General features: G+C 38.0%; 1 protein-coding gene across 1 annotated transcript in view; it reads right to left on the reverse strand.

Moving 5' to 3' along the window:
* Positions 1–12,629, reverse strand: part of neb (nebulin) — a 55,672-nt gene extending 43,043 nt beyond the window's left edge. The window contains exons 1-26 of the mRNA XM_061088482.1: positions 12,540–12,629; positions 9,352–9,396; positions 8,408–8,515; positions 8,074–8,181; positions 7,714–7,818; positions 7,511–7,615; positions 7,264–7,368; positions 6,344–6,448; positions 5,564–5,668; positions 5,374–5,481; positions 4,492–4,608; positions 4,206–4,307; positions 4,005–4,112; positions 3,788–3,892; positions 3,571–3,669; positions 2,890–2,994; positions 2,690–2,797; positions 2,441–2,554; positions 1,917–2,114; positions 1,713–1,820; positions 1,505–1,603; positions 1,281–1,385; positions 1,065–1,172; positions 621–932; positions 292–498; positions 87–191 (exon numbers count right to left, since the gene is read on the reverse strand). Coding sequence (XP_060944465.1) covers positions 87–191; positions 292–498; positions 621–932; positions 1,065–1,172; positions 1,281–1,385; positions 1,505–1,603; positions 1,713–1,820; positions 1,917–2,114; positions 2,441–2,554; positions 2,690–2,797; positions 2,890–2,994; positions 3,571–3,669; positions 3,788–3,892; positions 4,005–4,112; positions 4,206–4,307; positions 4,492–4,608; positions 5,374–5,481; positions 5,564–5,668; positions 6,344–6,448; positions 7,264–7,368; positions 7,511–7,615; positions 7,714–7,818; positions 8,074–8,181; positions 8,408–8,515; positions 9,352–9,396; positions 12,540–12,629 — 3,084 coding nt within the window. The remainder of the gene's footprint in view (positions 1–86; positions 192–291; positions 499–620; positions 933–1,064; positions 1,173–1,280; positions 1,386–1,504; positions 1,604–1,712; positions 1,821–1,916; positions 2,115–2,440; positions 2,555–2,689; positions 2,798–2,889; positions 2,995–3,570; positions 3,670–3,787; positions 3,893–4,004; positions 4,113–4,205; positions 4,308–4,491; positions 4,609–5,373; positions 5,482–5,563; positions 5,669–6,343; positions 6,449–7,263; positions 7,369–7,510; positions 7,616–7,713; positions 7,819–8,073; positions 8,182–8,407; positions 8,516–9,351; positions 9,397–12,539) is intronic.
* Positions 12,630–13,014: the final 385 nt, after the last annotated feature.

A 13,014-nucleotide genomic window follows, 5' to 3' on the forward strand; every position in this document is an offset into this window, starting at 1 on the left:
ATAATTAGTCTTGTGTTACAGATATAGAAATATTTTTTTATGCATCCAGAAAGGCTGCAAATTTTCTAAAGGAATCTGCAACTAACCTTGCTGATGTTGACAGCGTTGTATCTGGCTTGCATCAGTTCAGGGGCATCAGCAGGGAGATGGTAAGTGTGCTTGAACTTCTCTCCACTGGCCCTGTACTCTTTCTGTATAAAAACATTGAAGAGTTTATTTTATGTCTATTTCTAAAAAGAAATTCATAGATCAAGGTCAAATTATTGAGTTCTTCTGTTTCTTTCTCCTCACCATATTGAGGATCTTGGAGTTGGTCTTGGCCAGCTCCATGCTCATGGAGTCAGAAGTACTGGTGAATTTGAGGGAGCCAGGACGCAGACGATAACTCCTCTCATCCAGAGCTTTACCTGCTGTTTTGGCTTTCTCCACCTCCAGGGAACCAATGGGAATCCAGCCAGTTCCCTTAACTCCAAGCTCGTAATCCAGTTTATAGTTATACTGAAAATGATAAAGAAACAAGTGAGAAATTAAAAGTTATGTAGATGAGAACACACCATCTGTAATCCTTTCTGTAAGTATTTATCAAAATTATGTTCGCTTAAAGGAAAAATGAATCTTACGTTACTGGCGTTGAAGTTCATGTTGCGAGCAAGGTTCAGACTCATAGAATCAGGCAGAAGACAGTAGTTATTGTTGCGCTGCTTGTAACCAGCATAGGTCTGCACTAATGAGCTACGTTTGGCCTGAACCAAACTCATCATGTCCACTGGGGTGTGATACTTCAGCTTGGCCTTGTGGTAGTCCTTCTTGTAGTTCTTCTCGCTCTGCATCTTAGCCACAGCCATGTAGTGAACCAGCAGGGGATCATCCTTGATGCTGCGGAAGCCAACATGGTGGCCTCTGGCCTTCTCGTAGGCCTTTTTGTATTGGACCTAAAAAGGTGAAAGGCATGTAGCATCTTTGATGAGAAGTAATATTCTTTCGGCATTGGAAAAATGTGCAGTATGCCTGGTACATAGCAAGGTGGAGTCTGAGAAGTTGCCTTAGTCTTTATGAAAACTTACATCGCTGGCAGCATGTGTGGCTTTTTTGGCAGCGATCACAGAGATAGCATCAGTCCTCATGTCATAACCCTTGGCAATTCTCTCCTGCCAGGCAAGCTTGTAGCAGTTCTGAAATGATAGATATAAACAACCGCAAAAGACATGAAGACTGAATAAGAGCAATAACTTTATTTATAGAATAAAAAAATGTGTTCTCTCAGTATTTGTATGCATCACCTTGCTGATGTTGTAGGCATTGCACTTGGCCTGGACGAACTCAGGGACATCATGAGGCAGAGAATACTTCTGATGAATCTCCTCTAGACCTCTCTTGTAGAACAGCTGTAAGGAAAGACAACAAAGGTATATGTCACGTGTGCTGTACTAAGATCAATTTACAAATTAAAAACAGTGCAGAGTTCTCTCTCCAGAATTAACAGTGACATTGATGGTAGACTCACGTCACTCCTCTGAAGCTGGTTCACTTTGGCCTGCATCATGGTTGGGTGGTCATCAATCGCTGTGAATTTAAAGGTGTCTGGACGTTGTCTGTATTTTTTCTGTAAGAGACACACAATGAACATGTTATGTGATATTTCCTGCCATACATAAAATAGCAGGGTGAAAAGTCCAACCAGGGAGACTGAAGTGATGCTGTCTAACACATACCTCACTGAGGATATCTGCTGATTTCTTGGCAGTTTCCACCTCAATAGAGCCAAAGGGAATCCATGGTGTACCCTTGGTATAGGCGTTGTAGTCAGACTTGTACTCATTCTGTGATAGAGACAAAACAATTCATGGTTTCAACACATAATTAATTCATTGAAGAATTGCCAGTAATAAAACCTTATGACGTTTGTCTATACTTACATTGCTCTGGATGGCGTTGGCTCTCTTGGCAAGACCCAGCAGCACACTGTCATAGGGAAGGAAGAAATTGGGACTGATTTTCCTATATCCAGCCATGCTGGCAATCGCCTGGGATTTCTTAGCCAATGTGACCGCCATCATGTCCAGAGGTGCATGGTACTTGGTTTTCATCTTTTCATAGTCCTTTTTATAATTGCGCTGTGGAAATAGGTGAAGAAAGATTAATTCATACATCACTTTTTCAAAAAAGTTACAAACAACAAATAACCACGGAAGTAGGTTGTATTTGCATAAAAGAAAACACAAGAATATAAAAAACTGATAAAAAAAAGAAACAACAGTTTCAAAAATAAAGTGAATTTAAGTAGACCTTTGAGAACCAATTTATTAAAGTTTTCACACAGAGATTGTTTGAATGACGTCTTAACTCAACTCAATTTTTTTCTCTAATTTCCAAATTTTGCTCTTGAATTAATATAAAAGAAATGTAAATAATGAAGAACCATGGCGAGTTGATGACTTACATCACTCTGGATGCTGGCCACATGAACGGAGTGTAAGATCTTGGGATCGTCGTGGATACTGAGGGCTCCAACCATATGTCCCTTGTTCTTCTCAAACTCCTTTTTATATTTCACCTTCAAAAAAATATAACATGCTGTCAATAATTTGATTATCCAAAAAACAGTAATGTGAACAAACAGAGTCATAAACCTAACTGTAATATAGAGCAAGCAAGAAGTCTGTAATGGCTGGTGTTGTAGCATACTTACGTCACTGGCTATGTTTGTGTGAGCACGGGCAGCAAGGATCGAGATGGCATCACCCTTGACCTCAAACTTTTTCGCTTTGGATTTCTCCCAATCGTACTTATAACAGTTCTGGATGGAAAAAATCATGCCATTAAAGATATGAAAAATTTCAAACTCACTTTTATTGATGAATAAAAATAAACAAATAAAGAGTTACTTACATCACTGAGGTTAAAAGCGTTGACTCTGGACTGGATAAAGAAGGGATAATCTGGGGGCAGACTATTCTTGCACTTGGTTTGCTCATACTTTGCCTTGTAGTTCAACTGTAAAAAGAAAAAAAGCGATAATATTTCAATTGTTTTTATATCAATTCAAGACAGAATAAACAAACTGCTGTTTGATTTTCTTGCACTGGAGGGCAGCAGTGTAGCAGCAGTGTAGCAGCTGGGCTCTATTGGAGACATACACTATATGACAGCCCCTTTCCCTACAGCCCCCTTCTCTGAGCACAGGGTTTATTCTGGGAAAACTGAATGCTTGTTGCTATTTATACTACAGAGAGATGGCTCTCCAGTTTCCATGGTGCCCACGGAAGGACAGCTGGGCAACGTGGATGATAGGGCACATTTTAAGGTGATTTACATGTCTGGAAGAATTAGATTTTGTACGTGCATTGATGATTGTAATAATTCCAGTCAATAAATGGATAATGTGAAAAACAACTTTACATGAATCACTTTGATTTATATGCATGCAAAAGTATGTAAGAAATGATTCAGATAGTAATATTGATATTGATAAATAATGCATTACCTTTTAAAGCAAATACAATATTTCTGAGATATTGTATTGCATTTTATATGAATACTGAGAGGAGGTGGTTCATAATTGGTACTTACGTCACTTAGCTGTTTGGCGTTGATGGCGGCTTGAAGCTGAACTGGGGAATCCACCACTTGTGTAAATTTCACAGTGCCTGGATGTTGCCGGTAAACTTTCTATAATCCATAACAAAAAAGAAAAACTTTGTGACACACATATAAGTGTAGAAAAAAAAAACAGCAATATGAATTAGATTAATGGCATATTTCTTTTTTATCAATGAGAATTACTCACATCACCACACTGATTAAGTTTCTTTGAAGCTTCATATTCAGGCGTCAATGTTTGAGGGAAGAAGCATCTTGTTTTAATGTCTTCATACTCAGCTTTATACGTTTGCTGCAAGATAAAATATGCAAATTGTGAGGAAAGATTTAATGAAGTATTTAATTTATTCTTACAACAGGGATTTAATTTAGAATGATGGAGAGGAAAGATTGCTGTGACTTACCTCGTTCTTCATTTCCTCAACTTTCTGGCAGTGAAGCATATAGAGATCTTCATAGCTTCCAATGTAGTGGCCCTTCACCTCGTTTTCATACTTGTCCGTGTAATGGTTCTAAACAAAAATAGAGTATAGGGATATTTTTAGTTAGACGAAAAAAAGAACACCTAAAAAAATAAGGTCTTGTATCTTGTGGAGTATTCTTACCCCAGTGAACTTTTTAAGTACAGAGTCCATCTGAAACTTGGGCGTGTCACAGTAGTTGATGCTGAAACCCTTGGCTTTCTCATAGCTGGCCTTATACACTTTCTGCAAATAATATTTAAAAAAATGATGAACCCACAACCATGTCAATTATATAAGCAGTCTCCACATTTTCTTGTTATGAAAATATAATGAGCAATTGTCAAATTTGTACAAGCACTATCTACATGTAAATAGACCAACTGGGATTGAAAATTAATTTTCTTCATAGGATTCTTCAGACACTTACATCACTGAGGATAGTGCCAGCATATCTGAGTTGTCTCAGGAGAGGATTCTCGGTGGCGGGGAGCGTGTTGTAGTCAGCCTTGTCTTTGGATTTCTCATATTGCTTCTTGTATTGGATCTGAACAAAGAAATATGGAGATCAGTGAGAATAGGAAGAGAGCAAGGAGTGTTGACCAGGTGTAGTCACATAGCTGAAAGAACTGACTCACATAACATAAAATAAAGTTGATACAGTCATGGTGGAACAATGTGTTTACTGACTTTGTGTATGAATGTGTGGGTGACTATCAGCGATACAATAGCTGTAAAGCCTCTCCACATAGTTGACCTTCGGCCAAAGAGATCATGTTTTTAGGCCTGACGGTTAGTTTGTTGGTAGGTTGTTTTTTTTTTTTGTCAAACGGATTACAAAAATACTACTGATCAGATTTCCACAAAACTTTGGAATGGGCCAAGAAAAACCCCCCATTAAAATTAGACATGTTTCTTGGCATTTTCAACAATTTCCCAGGGAATAATGAACAAATGAAAAAATCTGGCATATTAAGGGAACTGATATCTAGGGGTATATGGGCAATTCAGTGCAGCTTGGCGAAGTGAGAGAACTGAGTGCAATTCTCTTTTCATATGTAGTTTCTGGAAACTGGTGAAACTACACACTGGGATTGTGCAGTGACAGTGAACCAAATGTTGACCTCTCAGTAATGCCGTGCATGTGTGGGCTCAGACCAGTGTGTTGAATCACACACTACTCTGAGACACAGGTCAACTCTCTGTCATGTCTTCCACATGAGATAGTTCCTTTAAAAATAATTTTGTGTGTGTCACCTGGTGTGTGTAGGTGTGTGTGTGTGTGCCTGCATGCGCGTGTGTGTGGACCTACCTCACTAGCAGCAATGCGAGCCTTCTTGTTTGCGTCGTATACCGGCGTGTCCGTTTGCATGAAATAAATTTGGTCTTTTTTATCCTCATATTGTTGCGTGTATTTTCTCTGTAAAGAAATGAGATTGAGAGTTAGAATCTGAATGAAATGAGAAAATACTTATTAACTTTAAGATATAGCAAGCTGTTACATGGCTAAAGTTGTCCATCGCCACCCTGGCAGTGGCCACGTCGAAGTAGGGAGTCTCACACCATTGACCCTTCACATTTTTGTTGTAATCTTCCTTGTACTTGAGCTGAAGGAAACAAATAACAATCAACATTAGAATATGTATTTTGAAGAACTTACTGTAGATTACTGTGTGGGTTTAAATGGATAATTCTGTTATATTAGATATCTCCACAGGTTTGATAAAACACCTCTCTTTTCCAGCTTAGTGTGGTAAGTTATATCAGAGAGCAGATGGTCAGTTATCTCTAACAGTGACTTGGGGCTGGTTGGTCTCTGAAGGCCATGTTTCCATGTTAGTGCACTCAGAGCCTCTAAAAAATATATTAGTAATAATGAATCATTAAGATCTATTACTCTCTGGTGTCTATCTGACGTTGTGATGACTTGCCTTCAACTGAGCTAACCCCCAAAATGCAGCAGATAACCTGTAAAGTCCCCTGTCGGGTCCCATACAACTGCAGCCCCAAAAATGCAGACAATTGCTACACCTATTACACACCGTCTATGTTCAACGTAATTGTGTGCACACTATTGATAATTTATTGAGTGTGTGAAAACTATGTATGATAAGATCTTGTACTGAATATTTCTTAACTTGTGTGAGTAAAGCTCAGTGGACTCAATATTAAAAAGAGGCTAAATTCATCCCTTTCTATACCTCTATCTTCTTGTGTTTCCTTTAATTGTTTTTCACATAAACACGGTGTTTGAGACACAGTTAATAGATTGTTCTGCTTACATCACTGCGCTGACGGTCCACTCTCCTGGCCAGCTCCATTTCAGGAGGATCAGCCAGGGAGGTAAACTTGGCCTTGCGCTGATCGTGACCCTTCTTGTAATGAATCTGCGGGAGAAGACGGACGGAGGTAAAATATACTGAGGTTAGTAATTCTTCAACATCAATAGCTGACCTTAGGGCACAAATCGCGTCTGCATTGAATGGTGTCTTCACTACATCAGCAAAAAAAAGGTTAAATATAATTGTGTCCAAAGAGGAGGGACACAAATGGCCATTTTAATTGCCTGTACTGTGAATGGAAAAAGCTTAATATGATACATTTGATACAGCACTAGCAAATGGACCCTGAAAACAAGAGAATACAGGGCAGTTGAAATGTGCTAGCCTGTGAAATTGATGGCCAGGTCAATGGTAGACATGAACTGATGAATTGAAAACTAAAATAGAAATTGTCTCACAGCAATCCAAGACAACCGTCAACTTCATTTTTATGGAATAAACCATGTGTCAGATAATCTACATTGTTCTGAAGCTGTACATATAAAGACAAATCACACTCACAGAAAAAATGTCTTGGTGGCACAAGTTTGTATCTTGGTTTTTTAAATTTGTTAAAATGAAAAAGAGCATTCAAATATAGTATACATATTGAAGGGCTTTTGAAAACTACTTAGAGATAAGAACGTCTGTGTGCAGCGAGTAAACACTGCAATTTGATTCCATCATTGATTTGCATCATTGATCTCTATGGCCTAGTCAATCAGAGATATTGAATTGGAAGCAGGCACAGAATAAAAGCAAACTTATCATGGTCACAAATTTATATTGTGTCTAAATATTTAACCACATATAGATTTTAAATATTAATGTATGGAAATATGTACTTTTATTTACTGCTGTTAAGAGTACATTCAACTTACATCACTGAGGACCTCCTGAGCCTTGGCAACCCTGCGCAGCTCTGGGCTGTCACTGTAGGGGTAGAACATGGTCTTTTCTACGTCCCAGTCCTCGGTGTAGAGTTTCTGAACAAAGTTTAAAGTCATTATTTACTCTGTGTGTCAAATATTTAAGCAGATACTTATGTTTAATCATGAGATGAGTATTTATTCTAAATCCTGTTTTAGTGATATGAAATTAAAATGCTTGAATGCCCATGGTGCTCACTTTGCTGTAGTTGGCAGCATTCTTCACAGCCAGAACAAGCTCAGGAGCATCAGGAGGCAGCAGGTACCGATCCTTCGTCTCATCCCACTTCTGCCTGTACAGAACCTAGAACCGATAAACAACATTGGTGTTAAACAGTAAACAGAACACATATTAAATTATTTGTACCCCTTTGTTTGTTGTTATAAATTCAGGAAACTCACCTTGCTGATCAGCTCGGATACACGCTTGACGTGGGCAATCTCTCTGGCCTCGCCATCGTACAAACTAGTTGTACGAGACTTATTTCCCTCCATACGGTATTTTACCTGATGGTGAAACATGTAAAGTATTATCATTCTTGACAAGAGCGAGATAAACTCAGTTTTGAGGAATTCAGGTAACCATAATCTTCTATTTTATAACTTTACCTACATGAATTTGTCCTATAGGATTGCTTTGTTTGAGAAACTTTACAAAATGTAAGGAAAAAAATAATTCTTTACAATAACTTTACAACTCTCATCCCTGAACTTTAGACAATAGCATTTGTGGGATGATATCACCACAGGCATCAGTGTTACCTCACTAAGCTGCTCCTGGGCCTTCCTGATGCGAATCAGTTCAGGAGTGTCAGTGACGATGGAAGGAGGATTACCTCGGGACAAGTCATAAGCATGCCGATACTTGTTCTGTAAAACAATCATTGATTTGAGCACAATAGTCATTATATACTCTGCAGCCATTAAAATACCATATATGAAGATAGAGTACAACTTAACAACAGTAAATCACAAAATATGAATTGTAATATGAAAAGGGATTATCAGATTTTTTTTTATTTCTAGATTTATACTTTGTTAAAGCAGACAATCATTGCCCTCTGAATTTGGCCCAGAGCTCTATCTTGATTCTTACGTGGCTGTACTGCTCCAGCATCTTGTGGCTGTGTGCCAGGTACGGAGTCATGAACTTGGAAGTATCCACCTTGACCTTCTTCCTGACTTTTCTGCTGGGCAAGCCAGACTGGAGCAGAACAGAGCAGGACAACAATTAATCATCCAACTAAAAAAAGGTCTAGGTGGTTTCTCAAAACACATTGGCAAGGACATGAAAGACATTCGCTGACAACAAGGCAGTCATATAGGACACACGCAAGGACTCATTGATAATTAAGCGATATTGTAACTGATGAAACTTTCTGACACTGTCAACGGGAGAGAAAACTTACAAAATGTATATCAACTTGTGTGAGCCAGCAGTTTATATAGTACTCTATTTACTCACCTTCAACTGACTTGATTCAAGAGATAATAGAAGGATATGAATAAAGTTTTTTCTATATGGAAGTCAATGAGAATTATATTTTATTGTGAAACAATTAATGCCAGATGAAGGATGAAGAATGAGAGAGAGCCAAGACAGAGAGAGAGCTCCATAGAAAGTTTAACCTACACTATCTAATATAGTATTGTGCTGCATGCAGAGTTAGGTTGAGCAACATTTAATCACGAGTGTTACAGTAAACAGAGAAGCGTAGCCACAGTAAACAAAACTGGAAGAAGCCATTAACTACCCAAAAATCTGATATTTCTTCTTGGAGGTCACATTGAAATATGGATACAAAAGTCAGTTCTAAATTGCTAAAAAAGAGTTAAAGATCCATGCAAAGTTTTTTGCTTAATTCTAATTTTAAAGGCTTTAAATTGAAATGCTTTAATGCAAAAGGCTCCCTGGCCAAAGACACAATGCCTTTGCATGAATAAAATAGGCATGCAGTCAAAGATGGGATGCACCATTTATCAAGGCAAGAGACGGTATCCTGCACATTTTTAACTGTTCCTTGGGAGGAGGTGCTTTACCTGTAGCAACTGAGTGCTGTGCTCAGTCACAGTCGATGTTGTTGTCTGCCCAACAAACTACAAATACAGGACACACTCTGGGGTTTCAAAACGGCCACAACAAGTATCGGGAGAAACATCACAGTATTTCTATTGGATTGAGGGTGATATTTCCACAGCTCTGGTGCTCTTTCTACCATTGACACTTCTGCTATAACAAGACCTCACTTTACACTGTCACATTAGTAACTGTCTATTCTCCTCAAACCGTATCAACTGCACAAAAGCATTGTCATCAGGGACTTTTGTTCTAACCTGTAAAATACGTTATTCATTCTCAATTTTTAATTGTCCCTGAAACTAAGGTCAAATCCTTAGAGAGGGTATTCTGTAATTATAACTATAGTCTAATGAAGACTGTATTCTACAGAGGAAAGAGAAACATTAATAGCCTGAGAGCTCTGATCCCCTGATCAAGTCTATAAACACCACACACTCACATGACAGTAGGTCTATTCTTATTAGAGGTTTCATAGCCTATTGTTCCTGTTATCGCTTGCTGCAGCCCACGGCAATACATAACCTGATGAAACAGCTTCATAATCTCTATGCCTGTTCAACCACGGCTGTTGGGTTTAATCTGGATTACAAAAAACATATTTTCTCTATGATATCTCATTATGCAGACAGTTTAGGTTTGTTTCAACCCATTTGAACTAACGTGTCTGAGTTGTCTGCCTTCACTCAATGGAGCTGAGTACCACTTTATTCGTCATAGTCACAAAATGTATGAAATAAGTAATTTGAAGTTCAAGAGATATTTTCCTTGTTGATGAATGATTCACAGAACAATCAGAATTCATTTAGTTATTTCTGTGGATTATGCTTAGCAACAGTTACACTGTTTCTTCTAAGAATTTCTTTCTCAGTGTTTGGGAATTTTTGTATCTGTCGGCTACAGAGCAAGATTACACAAACACAACCAGATCGATTACCACAAAACTTGGTGGAAGGAAGCGGTGTGAGTCAGGGCAGAACCCATTGAGTTTAGCTGTGGATCCACTTCATTGGGGAGATGGATCATTTCCTTCCCTTCATTTAATATTGCAATAAAGGACTCCTTTTATTTTTTTGATTTCTCAGATAATCTGAGAGAATCTTGATGTGTGTGCACTTTTTTGTGGATCCAAATTTAAGTCAAGATCTAGTTTTTTTTTTACTGTGAGCAGGCTCATGCAGAAATTACAGTTTATACTTGCATTCACCTTCTTTTTACTTGAACAGAGGGAGCAACTTTAAAGTTAGACATCCCGAAATATTAATAACAATATATTTATGGTCAAATACTTCCTAAATTAAGAGAGAAAAGTGATTTTTTTTTTTTAAGCACAAGAAAATGTGCTTTTCTAATCAGGCACCTCAGGCTTCAGTGACCAACAGTATTCCAACACATAACTGACTACTCCATGAATAGCACGTCTAACTTTAAGCCTGTCTGAAATACACTTCCCTCTGCTTGGGCCGTATCACAGTGAAATATCTACAGTCACAAGAGGTTAACGATTAAGAGCCAGGTAACTGTGGGACTTAACCAATAATCAATTCAATCAAATCAACCACAAATCTAAGAAACAACCAGAGCTGAGAGAAAGAACATCTCAATCATTTGAATCAACATTTGTAAGAGGCTACATTATCTGAATCTATCAGACAGGAGAGAACCATAGTGGAGTTAAATAATGATTTTGTTACACATCCCTAGAAAATAATTCAAAAGCAATCTCTATCTAATTCTGGTTAACTTTTTCCAATGCATACTCCCCTCCTAAGCAAATTTCTTGCACTGGGTCACTTAGAGTGTGATTTACAGCACAGTGCCTCATCTCACTTGCCCCTCTCTCTCTTTACTTCTCCCACCACTCCATCCCTTTGCCAATGTGCCATAGATGTCCACTTCTAAATCTGTCTGAATGCCAAACAGAGAACTCTACACTCCACCCCTTAATGACCTGAGGACTTAGTCAATTTTTAAGTTAAACTGACGAAAACACTCACATAATGACTTACGATATAGATTATTATTGATAGAAATCTAAAAAAAACTAAAATGTATAAATAAATAGACTACAATCATTTTTATCAAGGTTTTGTTTTCAACTTTATCTGACCTGAACTGCATTATGTTTCTCCCCATTCTGTAGATTAAATAAGAAGCCGTCATACAATTTACTCAGAAAAATGCAACATTTCTCCACAGTGTAGATGAAAGTGGTAGTGAAACCAGAGTGTATTGTTTCTATGGGCATCGATCGACCACCCGCCTCCCAGATGATTTACATCTTTGCAGTAAAGATGGTAAATCTATTTGAGACAGCTGATATGTTATATGGGAGTTAAATAATAACTGGTTGATGGTTATATATGTTAATAAAATCATTCAGACTCCCCTATAAGATATGAGCAATAATAAGTATGGACGAATACGAGGCTAGCCTTAATCCTATTTCACCAGGAAATAAGGGATTAAACTGTTAGCCTTCTGTTTTCACTCTTCCATTGGACACTGACAAGGAGACCTTAGAAGAATTTATGCACAAAATGGAGGCAAAATACAGCATAAAAGAACATTCTGGAGATGGGGGATGAATACAAAATCATTAGATTGTTGGGTCAACTGGTCACTTCAGGCAAAAAATATGCTAACTTCCTGAAATTGGCACGTCCAAATTGTATTTAACCGTATGCAACTGACAGCTTGGTATTGATTACGTCACAGCATTAATAATATTATTGAGGGGCTTTCATAACGCCAAGAGCTGTATGTATCTGCACTTTTATAAGGATACTGGTAAAATATTCTATCTTCAATTTGAAATTGTTTTTATATATAGTTGGTGACCAGACCATCAGAAAGTGTCTGCCTGAAACAGGATCCACCAGCAGACATGAATGACTGGTTCCACAAACTGCTGACTGGAATGGGTATCGTCACTAACTCAACTATTCATAGTTATATACTGGAACTCAGTCGTACTAGATCTGTACCTCCAGCTCCAGTAACTAAATTCAATCTACTTCTTCAGATAAAATAATATCTCAGGTTTGTATCATATTTAGGCTGGAGACAAGGAAAATAAATATCGCAATAAAAGTATGTGAGTCTTGCATTTCACATTTAATGTACAATATCCAGTGAGACGTTCACTTACCTCCTCCACAATCTCCTCCTCATATTCCTCCTCAAATTCCTCCTCAAATTCCTCCTCAAATTCCTCATATTCCTCCACAACCTCCGTCATTTTGGGACGGTTTTAGAGGTTCTACAGAAAAACACAAATGACATTTTGTGGCATTTATTTAAACTGTGAGTGAACACATGTTGACCTCATAAGATGCAAATCATAACTAGTGAGGAAGTTCACTTAAAAATGTCTACCCATGTCACTCGATACAGTTTCAAAATTTCAATTGCATATATCAGTTTAAGAGATGAAAGGACAACTGCCCCTGAGATAGTTTAGGAAGCTGATAAAAATAGCATATGAAGGCCATAAAAAGTACAACATAAAAAGTATAACACAAACACACTGATGTATAACCAATAAACATGCCATACCAGTAAAAGATTCCCGCAGTACTTCCTGACAGTAAGGAAGCCTCACTTGACCTCTACTAGGGTCTCAA

The sequence above is a fragment of the Limanda limanda genome, chromosome 16, assembly GCF_963576545.1.
Source record: "Limanda limanda chromosome 16, fLimLim1.1, whole genome shotgun sequence".
Taxonomy (NCBI): domain Eukaryota; kingdom Metazoa; phylum Chordata; class Actinopteri; order Pleuronectiformes; family Pleuronectidae; genus Limanda; species Limanda limanda.